Here is a 15,134-nt window from a genome sequence, read left to right as displayed (position 1 = left end):
ACCAGGCACGTTTTGCCTCCTACCCGCAGCACGCGCTTACGTACATACCTGCACACGCGCGCACATCCGTGTGCAGCCGTGTTCTCCCTCTCGCCCCTTCCCTCCATGCCCCACCCTCAGGGATCTCTCCGTGTATTCTCTCCTTTCCTGTACAACATTTAGCCTCTGGATGGAAACTTACGATTTCTCTAAATTTGTTTGGGGTTTTTATGTGGTTGTTTCTTTGTTTAAAGTTAATAAAACAACTACTAAAAGTAAGCAAACTGTTGGAGAATATCTAGCCAGGAGAAGGTGTCTGCTTAGACACTGAGGTGCTAGCAAGGAATTCCCTTTGAAAAATGGCCATTTTGAAGGAGAAAGTGACATTTTACAGATTCAAATCTCTGTGTAACTTCCACTGTTTTACACAGCACCTTTGATTTTGACCAGTTCCTCCCTGTCAGAAGGCAAAAGACCTTTCAATTCTGTTGTATTGAAGCTGGAAAAACTGTTTCTCCTTTCTCTTGTGTGATGTCTAATGTCTTACATATGTGCTTGTCGTTCTAGATGAAAGACTATGATAGTTGTGCTACTGGGAGGAGAAAGTTGGAAACCCCCAGACGGAAGGTGCAGAACATAGCCAAAACCAAAAAAGCTTCTCTTTCACAATGGGAGACTTGATTCTGCACGGTAATAAGTATATCTGACCGCACATCTCCAGTACAAAAAAAGTCTCTTGGAATCCTTCATATTTCCTGGACTCGTGTGAAAACAAACCGCATTGGGGAAGTAGCCAGACCTGTCTTGTACGGGACTTGGAAACCAACTTAAAGGTGGACACCCGTGTTCATGACAGCTGGGAGGAGATGCAGCTTTGTTCACCGTTTAAGGAGAAAAGCAGCAGCTAGCACTTCAGCCAGCCAAGGTAAGGCAGTAACACTTGCTGAACAAGCTTTTCTTTACCAAAATGCAGTCATTGCACGGTGCTAAAATATTTGATGCATTTGTGTATTTTACTAGCAGTAAAGATTCAGAGATTAAATGAGTAAATAGGAATGAATACGTGTGGCAATCTGGCACACTAATGGATTTTCATCCGCTGCTAAAGTGAATGAGCTGAGGAGAGGCCTAAAAGCATATCTGTGAAAGTGCCACCTCATTAGGCTCTAGATTGGTAAAACAGCGCTTCCGTTACAGCACGCAAAGGCTTTGCCTGTGTGCGTGTGCAGTACTTGAATTTGTTGGCATTGAGTCCCAGAAAACAATACCCCAAAAGTACCTGGACTGACACCAGGGCTTCGAATTTCCAGGATGTATACAGTAACGCACCTCTAAATAGGGCCTGTGGTAAAGGTCTGAAAAAACGTGTTTATGTGGTTGCTGCCCACAAAGTGTTGGCAACGTGCAGGAACGAAGCTCAGTGCGTTTCTTGGACGCGGAGGGGAGGATTTTCAACCCAGCCTTCAGAGCGCACCTGCTGCTCCCAGGGATCCAAGTCCCCGGGCCCTGCCAGTCCTCTGTGCATGCGCAGGCTTCGGCTCGCGCAGGACTGTTGCGCGTTCGAGGCAGTATTCCTGACGGGGAGCACCGCTGTGAAAAGCATTAAAGGCTCACACACAGCTCGGGCAGTCTGCTTGCCAGGGCAGCTACTCCTTGTTCGCAGAGGGGAGGATTCTCTAATATCCAGTCCTTCTCATTCCTGGTCCTGAAAGGAAAACAATTCTCAGAGCCAAGGATAAATAGAGGCGTGTTGAACAGCCTGTGTTTTCTCTGGGAGATATGGATGGCAAAGGGACTTTGACTTGAGGGTCCTCAGTGAAAGCAAGGCAGAAAGGGGGAGCAGCTGGCACTAAAGGGTCAGAATATCGCCCATCCCAAACAGAGGCCTTGGAAGTCAGCTGGCCTCTTCCCCAGGCGCGAAGGAAGCTAAGCCAAGCTCAGGTAGCAGGAGTCAAGAACGCGCACAACCGGTGTACGGCGGAAGGAGGAACTGCGGCGTGTGTGTGACAGCCGAGCGGCCGCTCAGTGCGGAGCATAGCTTTTGGGCAGCCTAGGGGGGATGTGCGTGGGGAGCCCCCCTCCGTTACCTGGCGCGGGGAAAAACCGATCGGGCCAAAACGGATGCAGCACGAATGCAGGCGGGTGTTTGTACAGAGAGAGCCTGTAAAGATGGCACAGTCGCTCCGGGTACCTGCGTCTTGAGGGCATTTATGGGACCTGCCTCCCTGAACGCTGGCAGGGGGTGAGAAGGGCGTGCAGCTGGGGCTGGGTGCACCGGAACGCTGCAGACCTGGTCCCCGGCGTTGGGACCTGTGCATGGGCTGGAAATGTAGGTGCAGCGAGGCAAAGCCGTGTGAAGCGTATAGCTGGAGTTGTCTTAGAGTGACGCTGGGGATGCAGGTGTTGGCAGGTACACGGAGAATGCATTTTGAAACTTGAATGTGGAAAAGGGAAAACTGAATGAGCTTTTATAACCCTCCAGGCACCCTGTAAAGGCAACCAGAGAAGTCTTGCTATAGATTTCTGTAGAACGGGTTTTTAAACTGCGTGGGCAGGATGCCTGCATCTATTGAATTGAACATTTTTAAATTGGTATCCATTATCCTGTACGACTCCTCGGCAAACCGTTACCCGTTTCATACCAGCTAGAGGCTGCTCTGGGGGAGCAGCGGTGAGCCAGCGTGAAGGATGCTGCCTTCATTGTCATGCTCCCTCTTCCAGCCGTTGCACATCGGTGGATCGCACCGCAGTCGTCTGGCTGTTGCACAGCCGTGGTGGACTTGAGGTCGGGTTGTCTAGGAGCAGCAGATCCCAGCGGTGGGTGTGTGTTGGCTCCTGCCCGTCAGCAGGGGCTGCGCAGGAACGGGGTTTGCCGCTGCTGAGCTGCGCCATAAAGAGGACGTTGGCACTGGAGCGAGCTGATGGGATTGCGGATGGCAGGGGAGGCTGCCGAGAGGGCTGTCACAGGGAGGCCACGCACGCGGGTTTTGTGTTCCCGCTCCCGTGGCTCAGGGACCGTAAGAGCGAGAGATCAGTGGGGGCAGGGTGCTGAAATTATTTTTATCTCCTCATCTTGTTGTGCCTGTGCAAAAGTGCCAGCCTTTTTTCATTTTTTTTCCTTTCCTGCGAAGCATTAACTTGGGTGGGTTGCCATAGCAACCCCCGCATGATGAGTTGGGCTGCTTCTTGCAGCGTTCAAGATTTCTCTCTCCCAACATGCAGTCCTCCTCACCGTTTCCCCTGGAGTGCCAAAATGGCTGAGGGCTTTGTGGTGCCGAGCATCCCGCGCCCTAAGGGTTACGCCTGTCCTCCAGCTGGAGGCGTCAGGGCTGCGTTGGGGCCAGAAGGAGCAGCTGCGCATCCCTGCGTCGGATGGGCTTTGCAGAGCGTGTGCTCTCCGTCTCTTTCGCAGCACGCCAGGGATGAAAATTGAAACAGGCTTCCCGTGTGGCATCCCATTTATTTGCAAGTTTTCTTGAAGAGGGCTGGGCAGCGTTTGTTGCCCGTTCAAAATGGGCACATGGAGATGTTGGAGTGGTTCCCAGCTAAACCTGCATCATAGCAAGAATGAAAGTATCGTATCCTTTCGTTCTACAAACATACCGTATCCTGGAATAAGTCCAGAGAAGCTTTTCTTAAAAACAAACAAACAAACAAAAAAAAAAACCCCAACCAAAACACTACAGGTTCTGGCAGTTTAAGAAACTGGACTGACAAGTATTTATTTCAGATCACCTTTGGTTTTGTCTGTGGTACATGAGGCATGCTGTAGGTGAAGAATAAGCTCCAGAGCTGGGGAAGAGGGTGTGATCTCCATTTGCTTCCCTGACCTGTGGCTTTTTGTGTTACGATCCACCCAAATCCAAGCCCAGTTTCACCAGAGATTTTCTTCACCTCTGGGCCCAATTTCTCATGCAGAACACCGGTTGAGCGTGAAGTGCTTGAGGTCTGTACGTGAGCGGTTCTGAGGGACAACTCATTACTACTTTGGGACGTTTGTTCGTCGCTGTAATTTAAATGGGTTGGCAGGCGAGTTCTGGAGTGCCTGGGGTTAGAGGAGAAAAGGCTTCTCGTTCTACCTGGGGGAGCACCAAGGCACCTGACGGCAGGGCTGTGCGAGGGCAGGAGTAGACAGGGCTGAAGGGCTCGTCAGTGGCCGCTGGCTGAATCTGCACTGCAGAGCTTTGGCTTCCTCTTAATCCTCTCAGGCCCTCTCTCTCCTCCCTGGCAGGATTCTCCCTAATAGCTGTCATCAGAGCAGCCGTAGCACCCGCAGCACAGCTCCGTGTCCCGTGTTCCCTGGCGGCGCACCTGGCTTCCTGAGAACAGATGTGATTTCCACTGCACTTCATGAAACAGGTGGCTGTCGGATGAGATAGCCGGGGGCATTGTCCGGTAGTTCCTGTGGCTATAAAAAACCCACCATCCGCGCTCATCCGCCACGCACGGGCTGGATTGTTCCAGAAGAGTTAGGAGCAAGTCCTGTGGCTTAGCCTGCCCTTCCCTTTGCGGACTTGTTGGGCCTATAGCGGGGGGCAATGGGAGAAAGGCAAATGGCTTAATGCGGGAGGCTACGTCCTTCCGTCGTCTCTGGGTATCGTGGCTGCCGTTTTGGGGAGAGAAGTCAGATTGCAAGATTGGGATGTTCATGATGGATGGCTTCTAAGGGGGGAAGTGGATGTGTGTTGCCGGCATCTGCGGGCCACGGACTCGCAAGCTGTGGTCTCCATAGTCACACCTGGCTCCTGGAGATACATCAAATAGGTGTTTTCTGTCTCGTTTGCTGGTAGGGGTGTGCGGTGACCCGAAGAAGCCTAGGAGGAGCGGATGGGGCAGTGAGCGAAACCTGATGGCCAGCACGTAAAGACTGTGGTGGCTTTGGTCCGTCCCTGACATAATACCTCAGGGCTGCAAAGGTTTCACGGGTCATAGCTGGACGTGGGCTGGGGGAGAGCAGAGTAACCTGTCCAGTCTGTAAAGTGAGGCAGAAAAAGGAATTGGGAAGATGTCCTTAGCTAGGAATGACGTGGAGTTGTCACGGTAGGCTGCTGTAAAGGGTGACGTGGAGGCAGTTTGCTCTGTGTGGTTATTGGCAGATGATGAATGCAGCTTGCTGATACAAACATGATTAGATGATGTCTAGTAAAAGTGTTGGCTTTGTTCTGTGCCCGCTTCGCTTACGCAGCGTAGGGACCAGGCTGCGTGTGTGTGCCCTTAGCACCAAGCCCCCGGTGCCGGGAGGCTGCGGAGCTGTGGTAGTGCCCACCGCCAGCAGTGTCGTGCCCAGCTGAAGGGCTGGAAGCCGATGCTTTCTGACGGCTGCGAGTTTCCCTGTTGGGGTGGGGGTCTCGCCGTCTGCGCCCTGAGTTGTGGCTCTGGGAGCTGCTCGCCTGTCGCTCTCTGGTGGGGTTGGCCAGGTTTAATGCAATAGATTGTGCTGCGTGTTATAAACAGAGGGAGCGTGTTTCACGGGCACCTCATTTTCCCCGTCTCTGACCGCTGTGACCTTCAAAGTTGGAGGAGCCCTTCGGGGCACGGTGGCCCCAGTCCAAGACGAGAATGGTGCTGGCATTAAACTGCTGGGAACCAGACGGGAACAGGAGGAGAGAGGATTTCCCGGTATTTCCAGCTGTGACCTTCAGCGCTTCAGTGCAGACGTTGGTATTAAACTTCTCAGAGGCGGAGGCCTTTCCGTGACCCCGCGGGGCTGGCTCCCCCCCCGCCCCGCGCTCCCCCCTCGGCTGCATTTCGGAGGCCGGCCGGCCGGTGCCGGTATCCCCGCTCCGGGCGAGGGGGTGGCGGGGGAGGAGGGTGCCCGAGCGGGGTGCGCCCGCGGGGGCGGCGGAGCCCCCGTTATCCGCCGGCAGGGCGGGGACAGCCGCGGCCCCTGTGTGCCCGGGTTTGGGGCCGGGGGAGGGAGGGAGGGAGGGAGGGACGGACGGACGGCGGGAGGGAGGGGGGAGGCGCCCGCGCATGCCTGCCGCCGGCCGTGCCCCCCGCCCGGGCTCGGCTGGGCTCCGCGCAGCCGTTGCCGGCCGCGGCGGGCGGGGAAGGGGCGCCCCCGCGCAGCGATGCGCGCTGCCCCCGGCCGGGCCGCAGAACAAAGGGCCGCCGCCGCCGCCGGCCGCCGCCGCCGCCCCGCGCCGGGCTGAGCCGCGCCGCTCCCCCGCGGCCACCTGCTGCTCCGCGCCCCGGCGGCGCCCGGCCCCTCCCCGCGGGGCCGCGCCCGCGGAGCTGTCCGGGGCCGCGGCCCTGTCCGTGGTGCTGCCGGGGCGAGCCCGGCCCTCGCCTGCCCCCGCGCCGCGGGGAAGCGGCACCCCCGGAGCCCGCCAGCCGCAGAGCGAGCCCGCCGGGCATCCTGTTGCGCCGGGCGAGGAGCGGAGAAGCAGCGTTCGCCGAAGGAGCCTCTGCCCGGGCTGAGACTCGCTCCCGGCTGGGAACAATGGCTGCGCTGCCGAGGCTGGTTTGTGCGTCTTCGGTCGCGTTGGTGGTCTGGGGTAGGTGCTTCCGTTCGTCTTCCCTTCAGCCGGGTTCCCCACCAAATCTGGTGCTCGCCTCTCGCCGGGTGCTCGTTTCAAGCACCGCTTTTCGTAGCGAGGTTCCGTTCGTGCTGGCACGACGACCAGCCTTCGGAGCGGGTTTTTTGTTTACGAGAGGAGAAAACGACATTCGTGCCCAGGGAGCAGGAGTGAGCGCAGTGGAGCTGATATGAGCAGGCAAATACGTTACTACTGAGTAGACTCAGGGCACAAAGCGGGTGCTTTAATACGCGTGCAAGTTCTTTACCGTTTCCTGGTCGCTGCTGTTCTGAAATGTGCAATGTAATTGAACGTTCAGTTGCCTCGGGGAGGACGTGCAGACCGTCCAGCAGCGCACGTTAGTGCTGGTTTTCCGCGCGGTCTATATAACCGTTTTATTGCGATTACAGTTTTCCCTCTGCAGCCCAGAAGAGGCTGATTAGTTTTGCCAAGGCGGCCACGTTTGACGTGCACGTATACCCACAGCTCCGTGTGTGGGTGCCTGTCTGCGTGGATGGGTCTAATTTAACCAGAGTAGAGCACGATCCAGTAGCTGCTCCCAGAAAGCTGGTGCTGCTACCCATGGAGCCGGTAGTACAGGAGAATTGGCATCTGGCTGTTTCCAGGATAGGTACCGGGATGATACAGTGCTCGAGCGAGTGGGTTAATGGCATCTCAGAGGCTGGGGAGGAGGGAGCAGCCAGCCAAGTCAGCATCTTCAGCGAGCTGAACTCTAGGCTTTGGAGATGGGTTTGGACAGACAGAACCCAGTATGGTTTAGCCCAGGGGACAAATGTCAGCAGGGATTTAGTCTGAGATGTCATGCTGAAGCATTCCTTTTCTTATCAAGTACGCAGCTTCGCAGACAATGATTTTTGTCGTGTTTGGGAGAGCGGTATTTCATGGTTGCCAGTGTTGGCACAGATCTAATTGGAAGCGTTTTGAACAGGAAAGCCTGTAAAATCAATAACTCCTCCCGCTGCCAAATTTACTCAAGCCGAAGCCCCTCGATTCCCAGTGCCGCTTACAAAACCTAGAAACAGGAAGGGTGGCGAATCCTCCCAGTTAGCTTCGAACACCTCGCCAGGTTAAAACACCCAGACCTTTCCACTTAGCACACAGAGCGAGCCGTTCCCCCACGCTAGGATTCGGGGCGCTCTGTCATCCCAGACTGTAACCGCTGCCGTAGCAGGAGCACGCTCGGCGTGCACGGGAGAGGGCGAACAATGCCTCAGAAGCAGCAGCGATTACTATAGGAAAAATTGAAGTTGTGGAAAAGCAGATTCTGGAGAGGTGAATCTGCATGGAGTGAGCACCCTCTGTTAATTATTACGAACTATTTATACCTCAGAGAAGGAGGTTGGGTAAAATGTGGCATTCGAGACTTCTCTGCTGTCAGGGGGTGCTAGCAGCGAATCAAACAGTTTTCCCCCTTGGGCATGACGTGATCGTAAATGCTGAGGTGTGGGTAACCGATGTCTCTCTCTAATTCTGTCTTACGCTTCTTCTCTGCTGCTCCTTCTTCCTAGCTGGTTTTTGTTCTGCAGTATGTGTTGAAGTTCCCTCAGAGACAGAGGCTGTCCAAGGAACGCACATGAAGCTGCTCTGCATCTCCTGCATGAAGAGGGAAGAGGTGACAGCCAGCACGGTGGTGGAGTGGTTCTACAGGCCGGAGGGTGGAAAAGATGAACCTGTATGTATGTTTGGTAGCTGAGCCCTTGTTTTCATAGGCCTTATTGTGAAACACGGTCCAGTGAACTCATGTGGGAGAAGCCGAGAGGTATTTATGAGAGTGTAAGTTTGTCCTGCAGCAGGGTCCCCCAGTATGAGGCAAGGAGAGAGACCCAAGTATGCACAAAAGCTTCCTGCCACGTTCTCATTCCAAGTCTGCAGAAATGCCCGGCAGGCTGCTTTCGTAGCATGGAGGAGAGACGAGCTTGGAGTTCGGCTCCCAGCTGCAGACCTTCACAACTTCTGCAGCATTTTCACCCGGCGGTTCCACAGCGCCAGTTCTGAGCAGTGACTAAAGTGCCTTTTCCTGACTTAGCTGATTTCCCCACTTGGGCACAGCACGGACTCCTGGCAGGAAAAGCTAGAAGCTGTGCTGAGTTCAGACACCTGGGGCCGTACCTACAGGAGCGTCAGCTTCCAGTTCCATCCCCTGAATGCGCAAAGCCTGGTGCGTGCGGAAATCGGGGAGGGCAACGGAAGTACCGAGTGGCACCCGGGACCCTCGGCCAAGTCTCCCTTCTTAGGACGCTTCTGAATCCCAGAGCTGTTTTGGGGGGTTAAATCGGGCTCTGGGAAATCTGCAGGACAGGATTTCCTTCTTTCTCCCCAGAGAAAGCAGTGGTGTCCTGACTGTGGGCGGCTCTGGGTCCCTGTCAGGAAAAGGCAAAATTGGTTTTCAGAGTGAATCGAAAAGGGAATCGTACGGACAAGGAACTAAATGAAGAATGGTAAAACGGAGGATAAGGTTAAGGCTGGGACACGTTTGTTTCTAGCCGTTTCATCTGAGTAGGAAGCATTAGGTCAGGGGTTGTATTTCATCACAGCTGAGCACGGGCAGGCGAGATGACAAACATTCTGCTGTCCGAGACCTGAAGGGACCGCGCTAAGGAGTTGGATGGGAATTCACTTTCGGTGACGGGGGTGATACGTTTGCCAGTGGCAACCCGAAGAGTTGCTGGCGGAAGGGAGCTGGGGCGGGCAGTGTGACGATGGGGACTGTGGGCAGCCGGAAACTTGCAAGAGATGAGGCCTGCGAAAGCTGCCCGGGCTCCGTTCTGCTGATGGACCGTTTTCACGCTGTCGTTTTTACCCTGCGACGCTTCCGTTTCAGCCGAGCAGCCCAGGGCTTACCCAAAATGACTGTTTGCCTTCGCTGCGTTTGCTCTCTGGTCCCTTCTCGAGATGCCCTCACGCGCAGTGACTGACAGGCTAGGCACGGAGAGCGCAGGATCCTGGGGTTTAGTTCTGTTGCTGACGTTTGTGTCGTGGTCCACGTGTGGCTTTTTCTGTGCCTTAGTTTTTCTGCCTCTGTGATGGAGATAATTCAGTTTTCTGTCTTTTGCAGTCCGAGATGTTGAGGTAAAGGATGTTGAGAATACGCATAGCTAAGGAAGCCATAGCCCAGAACATACACGGGTGTAGCTAGAGGATGATGCTGGTCCTTGCAAATGCTGTGGTGGTGTCTGAGATACGAGGCCGCGATTAATCAGAATACTGCTTCGCATTTCCTCACAGATCTACGAGTACAGGAAGAGGAACCATGAATTTCCAAGCCGCTTCAGTGGTCGGTTACAGTGGAACGGGAGTAAAGACATGCAGGATGTATCCATCACGGTGTTAAATGTGACCTTGAACGATTCGGGGATCTACACCTGTAACATCACCCGGGAGTTCGAATTCGAGATTCACCGACCGCTCTTCACGAGCTCCAGACAGATCCACCTCACCGTGGTGGAGGAGGGTATGAAGGACGGGCAGAAAGCGCGTTGTGCCTTAACTCGCCGCGGGTGTTGTCATCCAGAGGTACAGGTTCTCGCTGCTTCACGGGAGAGGGGAGACTGAGCTGCCAGATAATTGTGTCTGTCTGTCCTTCTGGCAGCAACAAACGCTACGCAGGGTTCGGGAGGAAAGACCTGCCTTTTGTTGGTGGCTGCAGCCTCTTCTTAGGCTCTCAGAGGTTGTGTGTGAATGGCGGAAGGTATAAAAAGCTCGGCAGGCTGGGGCAACAGCTGGGAACAGCTGGGCAGGCACAAGAAGCAAGCAGAGGTTTACAGTGTCTCCGCTCACAACCCTCGCTTCTCCCCTGCTGGCTCTAGGAGGCTACAGCACAGCCTTTGCCAGGGTACCCGCAGCGTCTGCTTCCTTCCTTCCGCCCCCTCCCTCTCGGAACGACTCACTCTCCATTTTGATAGCAGTCTCTTGCTTCCACCCTCTCCCAGTCCCCCCCTTCCCTTTGCCGTGCTCTTTCTGTTCCTCTTGGTTTTGCTCCATCCAGTGTCGAGATCCTGGCTTGTTAGAAATCGGGCTGTTCTTTTCAGAGAGGGGCAAGAGCTTTTAGCCCTCATCTTTGTCTGCTGCGACTTCCCTTCCCTTCTTCCCCACAAGCATCTCTGTGTTTTGATCTCTTTCAAATCGCTGCCGCACACCACAGTCAAGTAACACGGCAGGTGGGAAGCACCAAGGAGGCAGAGTGTGGAGATGAGCCAGGCTAACGGTGCGCGGTCTGGGTGAGCGTGTGGGCGGCAGAGAGTGCAAGACACGTGCCAGCCGGGGCACGCTCGATTCCGCTGGAAACACGCAGTGGGATCGCTGCTGGCAAATCCCGTGGGCAGCCTCGCCTGTTCCCTCTGTCTTTTGCCCCCTCGCAGCGCAGTGGCCCCTGGGTATCTCCGGCAAGGTGGGTTAGGAAGGATGACGAGGGTGGGGAGTGCCAGTGGAGCTGCTCTGGTCTGGTAGCTGCATGTAAATGATCAGAGGTTATTTCATTTTCTCAACAGCTGGAGAAGATTTCACCTCGGTCATCTCTGAAATTATGATGTATATTCTGCTGGTCTTCCTCACCTTGTGGCTGCTGATAGAAATGGTCTATTGCTACAGGAAGGTCTCTAAGGCAGAGGAGGCTGCCCAGGAAAGCGCGTAAGTGTGAAATCTCTCCGGATGTGAGCTGTTCCGCGAGGGTTCTTCAGGCGTCTCGGTCCACGTCAGCCTGCAAGAAGACTGAACTTGGCTGTTGCGCGTTTCTAGCTGATGTTTGCTGTGCCGGAAACCGTGACAACGGTCGGGAGTGCCAAAAGAGCGAGCGCACTCGCACAGCGCAGCACGGGGGGAGCGGGGCCGCAGCGCACGGTATTCCGCAGTGGCCCGGTTTGAACTGCGCGGAGGTGCCCTCCTGCTTTGGGAGCTCTGACTCACAGAGGCAGTTGGCACGGCAGAGATGTTCCCATTTATATACTGGCCCATTCCCATCTTTCTACTCACTTGGCATGGGTAAGGGTGCGCTTTGTACATGGTAGGAAGGCTGCACATGCAGGATTTTACAGTCGGGAAGACTCAGCGTCTGCTCCTGACTATGCTGAGGAGAGTTTCCTACTGCGAGCGTCTTCTACAGGTGACACTTGTTACCTTAGAGACACTTGCAGGCGTTCAGCATCTCTGTAAGGGTGGATGGGCCCGCACTGGTTTTTGCACCGCAGCACCCGAGGTTATGCTTTCCTCCTTCCCTCAACTCCAGGACAGACTATCTTGCGATTCCATCTGAAAACAAGGAAAACTGTGCCGTGCCTGTGGAGGAATAGCGGAGAGGAGTCAGCGGAAGGAACGGCACCAAGGTAGGCGACGAGGGACCGGTCAGTCACTGCCTCTGCCAGCCCTTCAGCCTCGCTGCAGTGGGTTAGGCAGGCGTGGGGCGGGAGAAGAGGCGGGCGGGACACTCCTGGAGTCTGGCTGTGCTCCTTCTCTGGAGCTTCCCCAGTGATCTTAGAAGCAATGTAGGCGCACTAATAGTGCTGTAAACCCCGAACCGACACGCACGTTCGCTTTCAGGCCGTTGGTGTAATTACTCCTCCTTTGCCTGTTCCTGTTGAGTCGGGAATAAGTCACTGTCCCCTGCAGAGGGGGAGCTCTGCTCCGGAGGAATGTAAGGGCACTGTCTCCAAAGGAAGCATCTGCTAGGAGGGACTTTGTGTGCAAAAGACCAAAATCTAGGTCTTGTAAAGTCTCGTTCGTGTCCTGTCAGTTATCACGGGAATTGTATCGCGATCCTCACTTCAGTAAGGTCCAACGACTCGTGCTCCAAGAGGAATTCTCTCACTTGCAGGGGCTCTGAAGACCAGAAGGACCGCGTCACGCCAGCCAGGTTTGAGGGGGAGCTCTGCGCCGTCGGGAGAAAATACGGGGAAGTGTAAATTCTCTTCCATTTGCCTTGGACTCTGTACAGCCTTGACTTTGGCCTCATGACTCCATTCTGAGCTGCCAGCCCATTTGCTAAAGGACTCCTTTTGAAGCATGCTGAGCAAAGGGCACGGGGTGCGGGCAGCACGGCTGCTTCCCAAGTTTCAGTCCCATCACCACGTTAATCGCTTTGTAAATGTGAAGTGTCATTTCTTAGCTGCTGTCACCACCACCTTTATTTGCTAAATATGCTAGTTCTCCATTGCAGAGGTAAAGGGTATGTATGTCACGGTACTCTGACCTGCGGGACTGGGAATAAGGTCATCTTAGGGTGATGTTCCACCATGTGTTACAGCCCAAGCGTAACACCTTATCGGTGTTAAAACAGGAAGAATTGAATTAATTAGTTGTCGCTCGGTCAGTCGCTCTGGACTTTGGGCTGCCCGTGCGCAGGCAGAGGAGGATGAGGACTGCAATGCATTCGGATGGTGGAAAATGTGTAGTAGGAAGGGTTGAGTCCCTGCGCCACGGTCACGCTTGCTTCTGAAGGAGGGAGCTGAGCATACGGCTCCTGAAGTGCTGCCACGTTGGGAGGCAGTGTGACGTAAGTATAAGAATCCCCTGTGCCCCCCGCCCCCCCGCACCTTCACTTAGCAAGTGACAAAATTCCTCGCTCCTTCCCTTTGCCTGGCAGAGCAGGTTTGCTGCTCGCAGAGACGCAGCGCTAGGGGAAACCTGCGGAGCCGAGCTCGGCAACAGCAGGGGACGCGGGTCACCTGGTTCTGGGGACCCCCGGGAGGAGGGCGGCCTGCTGCAAGTGGGCGAGCGAAGGAAATGGGGCGCGCAGCCCCCGCGGGGGAGAAGGGCGGACAGCTTTGTCAAGCGGCAGTGCTTTCTGTCACTGCGATGGTCTGCTCGTGCTGTAGCGCAGCACCACCTAGAGGACTAGAAAACGCTTATTTTTCCCTCGTTCATCATAATTCTTTCTTAGCCCCTGATTTGAATAGTCAGCATTCCTCATAAATGATCCGCCGCCGCGCAGGAATCGCGCTCTAAATGCAGTTGTAGTGGATTAAGCAGAGAAAAATTTGGCCTCAAATGCAGAACAGTTGAGCTCAACAACTAGGATTACGAGGAGAAAAAAAGGCAGAAATTGGCGGGGGTGGAATCAAACCTTAAGACAAAACGGGGGAAGGTTTGCTTTTTTCATATAGCAGATGTTGTGACATCCCTGCTGCAATGGAGCCTGTACTGCTTGCAAGAGTTGACAGATTTTGCTACACTGACCGCTTCTAAATAGTTCCAGAGTGCTTGTGAATCGAGGCATGCTTCCCACCTATGGAATTCCCTCTGCTTTGTTCTGCTGCTTTTCTATGTGTTGCTGAAAATCACAGGAATTACTCCATGCGTAAGTCAGACCCAGGCCAGGATTCCCAAGTTCCTTTTTTAGAGCGGGTGTCAGCCTGAGCAAACGAGTCCGGAGCCCAGCCTGGCAACCTGGGCGCCTTTTCCAGAGGAAGCACACTTGTGGCCTGGGCACCGGTTCCTTGAAACCTATTACCCAAAAGGGGAAAAAGCAGCTCAGCTCTTTTCCTTCAGCTGGGTGTCTTCATTTTCCCTAGGCCAACCTGCCTGGCCTCGGGGCAATTTTGGGCATAATCCTAATTCGAAACCCACGGCCACAGAGGAGGGACTAGATTGTAACTCCAGAGTTTCCATCACTGGCCACGGCATTGACGCCCCCGGTGATTTTTAGGTAAGGTTATGTAACCTCTCTCCCACTTCAGCTCTGCTCCTCAGTCCCTGTGAAGCATGGATAACCCTCTGGTGTCACAATGTTAAGGATAAAAAAGGAGTAAACCAAGAACTTCTCGAGAGCTACCTCAGGTGGTAAAGAAGGGCCGTCCTCTAGTCCTGCACCTTCTGGTATCTTACAGGCATCTTCTTAAGATGCTTTTTTTTTTTTTTTTTTTGACATACCTTTCACTTTTCAAGTTCCCGCAGACAAGTATGACTATTGCCCTGTGTTGTTCTAGGCAAGAGAAAGTGGTGTGTAAATTCTGCTCAAGATTCTCATAGGAAAAAAAAAACCCAAAACAAAACCCAAAAACAAATTGGGATTTTTCAAGAGTGGTGGTAAAGGCAGGCTGTGTCCTGGAAGAGACGGTCCTGGTTGGTCTCTGAAAAGACTCTGTATTCGGCAATGACAGAAGAGACATTAGAACAGGCAGGATAATAAAAAGAACAAAGCACTCACAAGTCGCGCTGTTTGTTTGAGAGACTTTTTTTTTTTTTAATTTATACCGTACTTCCATTGTACTAGCTACTTTACATTAAGGTTTGGCTGCATAGCCTTTACAGTTCCTAGGTTCTAGCAGGTAAGTTCCATTATCGTTTTACCGCGTTTTGCGCACAGCGCAAAAGTTTATGACAATTGGACAACTCCTAAACCAAACCCGCGGTTCCTCCCCCGCCCCGCGCTAGAGTTCACGGTAGCGCTACAGGCACGTCGGCCTTGGCCAGCAGCCCCCCGGGCTCCGGTGGCGAAATCCAGGGGGGGAGACGCACGCCTGCGGGCGACGGCAGGACCCGCTCCCCTTCCTCGCCGAGGGGAGGCGATCCTCGTTCATCTGCGGTGACGCGCGGCAGCCGGGGCCGCGGGACCCAGGGCCTCGGGCGGGGAGAACGCGCTCCAGGTTTTTAGCAGCTTTATCCAGCCCTGGAGCACGTGATGGG

General features: G+C 54.5%; 2 protein-coding genes across 2 annotated transcripts in view; one reads left to right on the top strand and one right to left on the bottom strand.

Moving 5' to 3' along the window:
• ATP12A (ATPase H+/K+ transporting non-gastric alpha2 subunit) overlaps positions 1–2,686 on the bottom strand; it is a 42,220-nt gene extending 39,534 nt beyond the window's left edge. Inside the window, exons 1-2 of the mRNA XM_086476880.1 lie at positions 2,611–2,686; positions 1,454–1,569 (exon numbers count right to left, since the gene is read on the bottom strand). Coding sequence (XP_086333006.1) covers positions 1,454–1,569; positions 2,611–2,686 — 192 coding nt within the window. The remainder of the gene's footprint in view (positions 1–1,453; positions 1,570–2,610) is intronic.
• A 3,735-nt stretch (positions 2,687–6,421) lies between these two features.
• Positions 6,422–11,803, top strand: SCN3B (sodium voltage-gated channel beta subunit 3). The gene is made up of 5 exons (XM_009959141.2): positions 6,422–6,476; positions 8,027–8,190; positions 9,744–9,969; positions 11,006–11,144; positions 11,740–11,803. The coding sequence occupies exons 1-5, from the start codon at positions 6,422–6,424 to the stop codon at positions 11,801–11,803; spliced, it is 648 nt and encodes a 215-aa protein (XP_009957443.2).
• Positions 11,804–15,134: the final 3,331 nt, after the last annotated feature.

The sequence above is a fragment of the Leptosomus discolor genome, chromosome 22, assembly GCF_034619465.1.
Source record: "Leptosomus discolor isolate bLepDis1 chromosome 22, bLepDis1.hap2, whole genome shotgun sequence".
NCBI lineage: Eukaryota > Metazoa > Chordata > Aves > Leptosomiformes > Leptosomidae > Leptosomus > Leptosomus discolor.
This window is presented reverse-complemented; position numbering and strand designations above follow the sequence as displayed.

Coding starts and splice junctions, on each gene's coding strand:
- SCN3B (XM_009959141.2), top strand. CDS start 6,422: ATGGCTGCGCTGCCGAGGCTGGTTTGTGCGTCTTCGGTCGCGTTGGTG. Junction 6,477..8,026: donor GGTCGCGTTGGTGGTCTGGG/GTAGGTGCTTCC, acceptor CCTTCTTCCTAG/CTGGTTTTTGTTCTGCAGTA. Junction 9,970..11,005: donor CCTCACCGTGGTGGAGGAGG/GTATGAAGGACG, acceptor TTTTCTCAACAG/CTGGAGAAGATTTCACCTCG.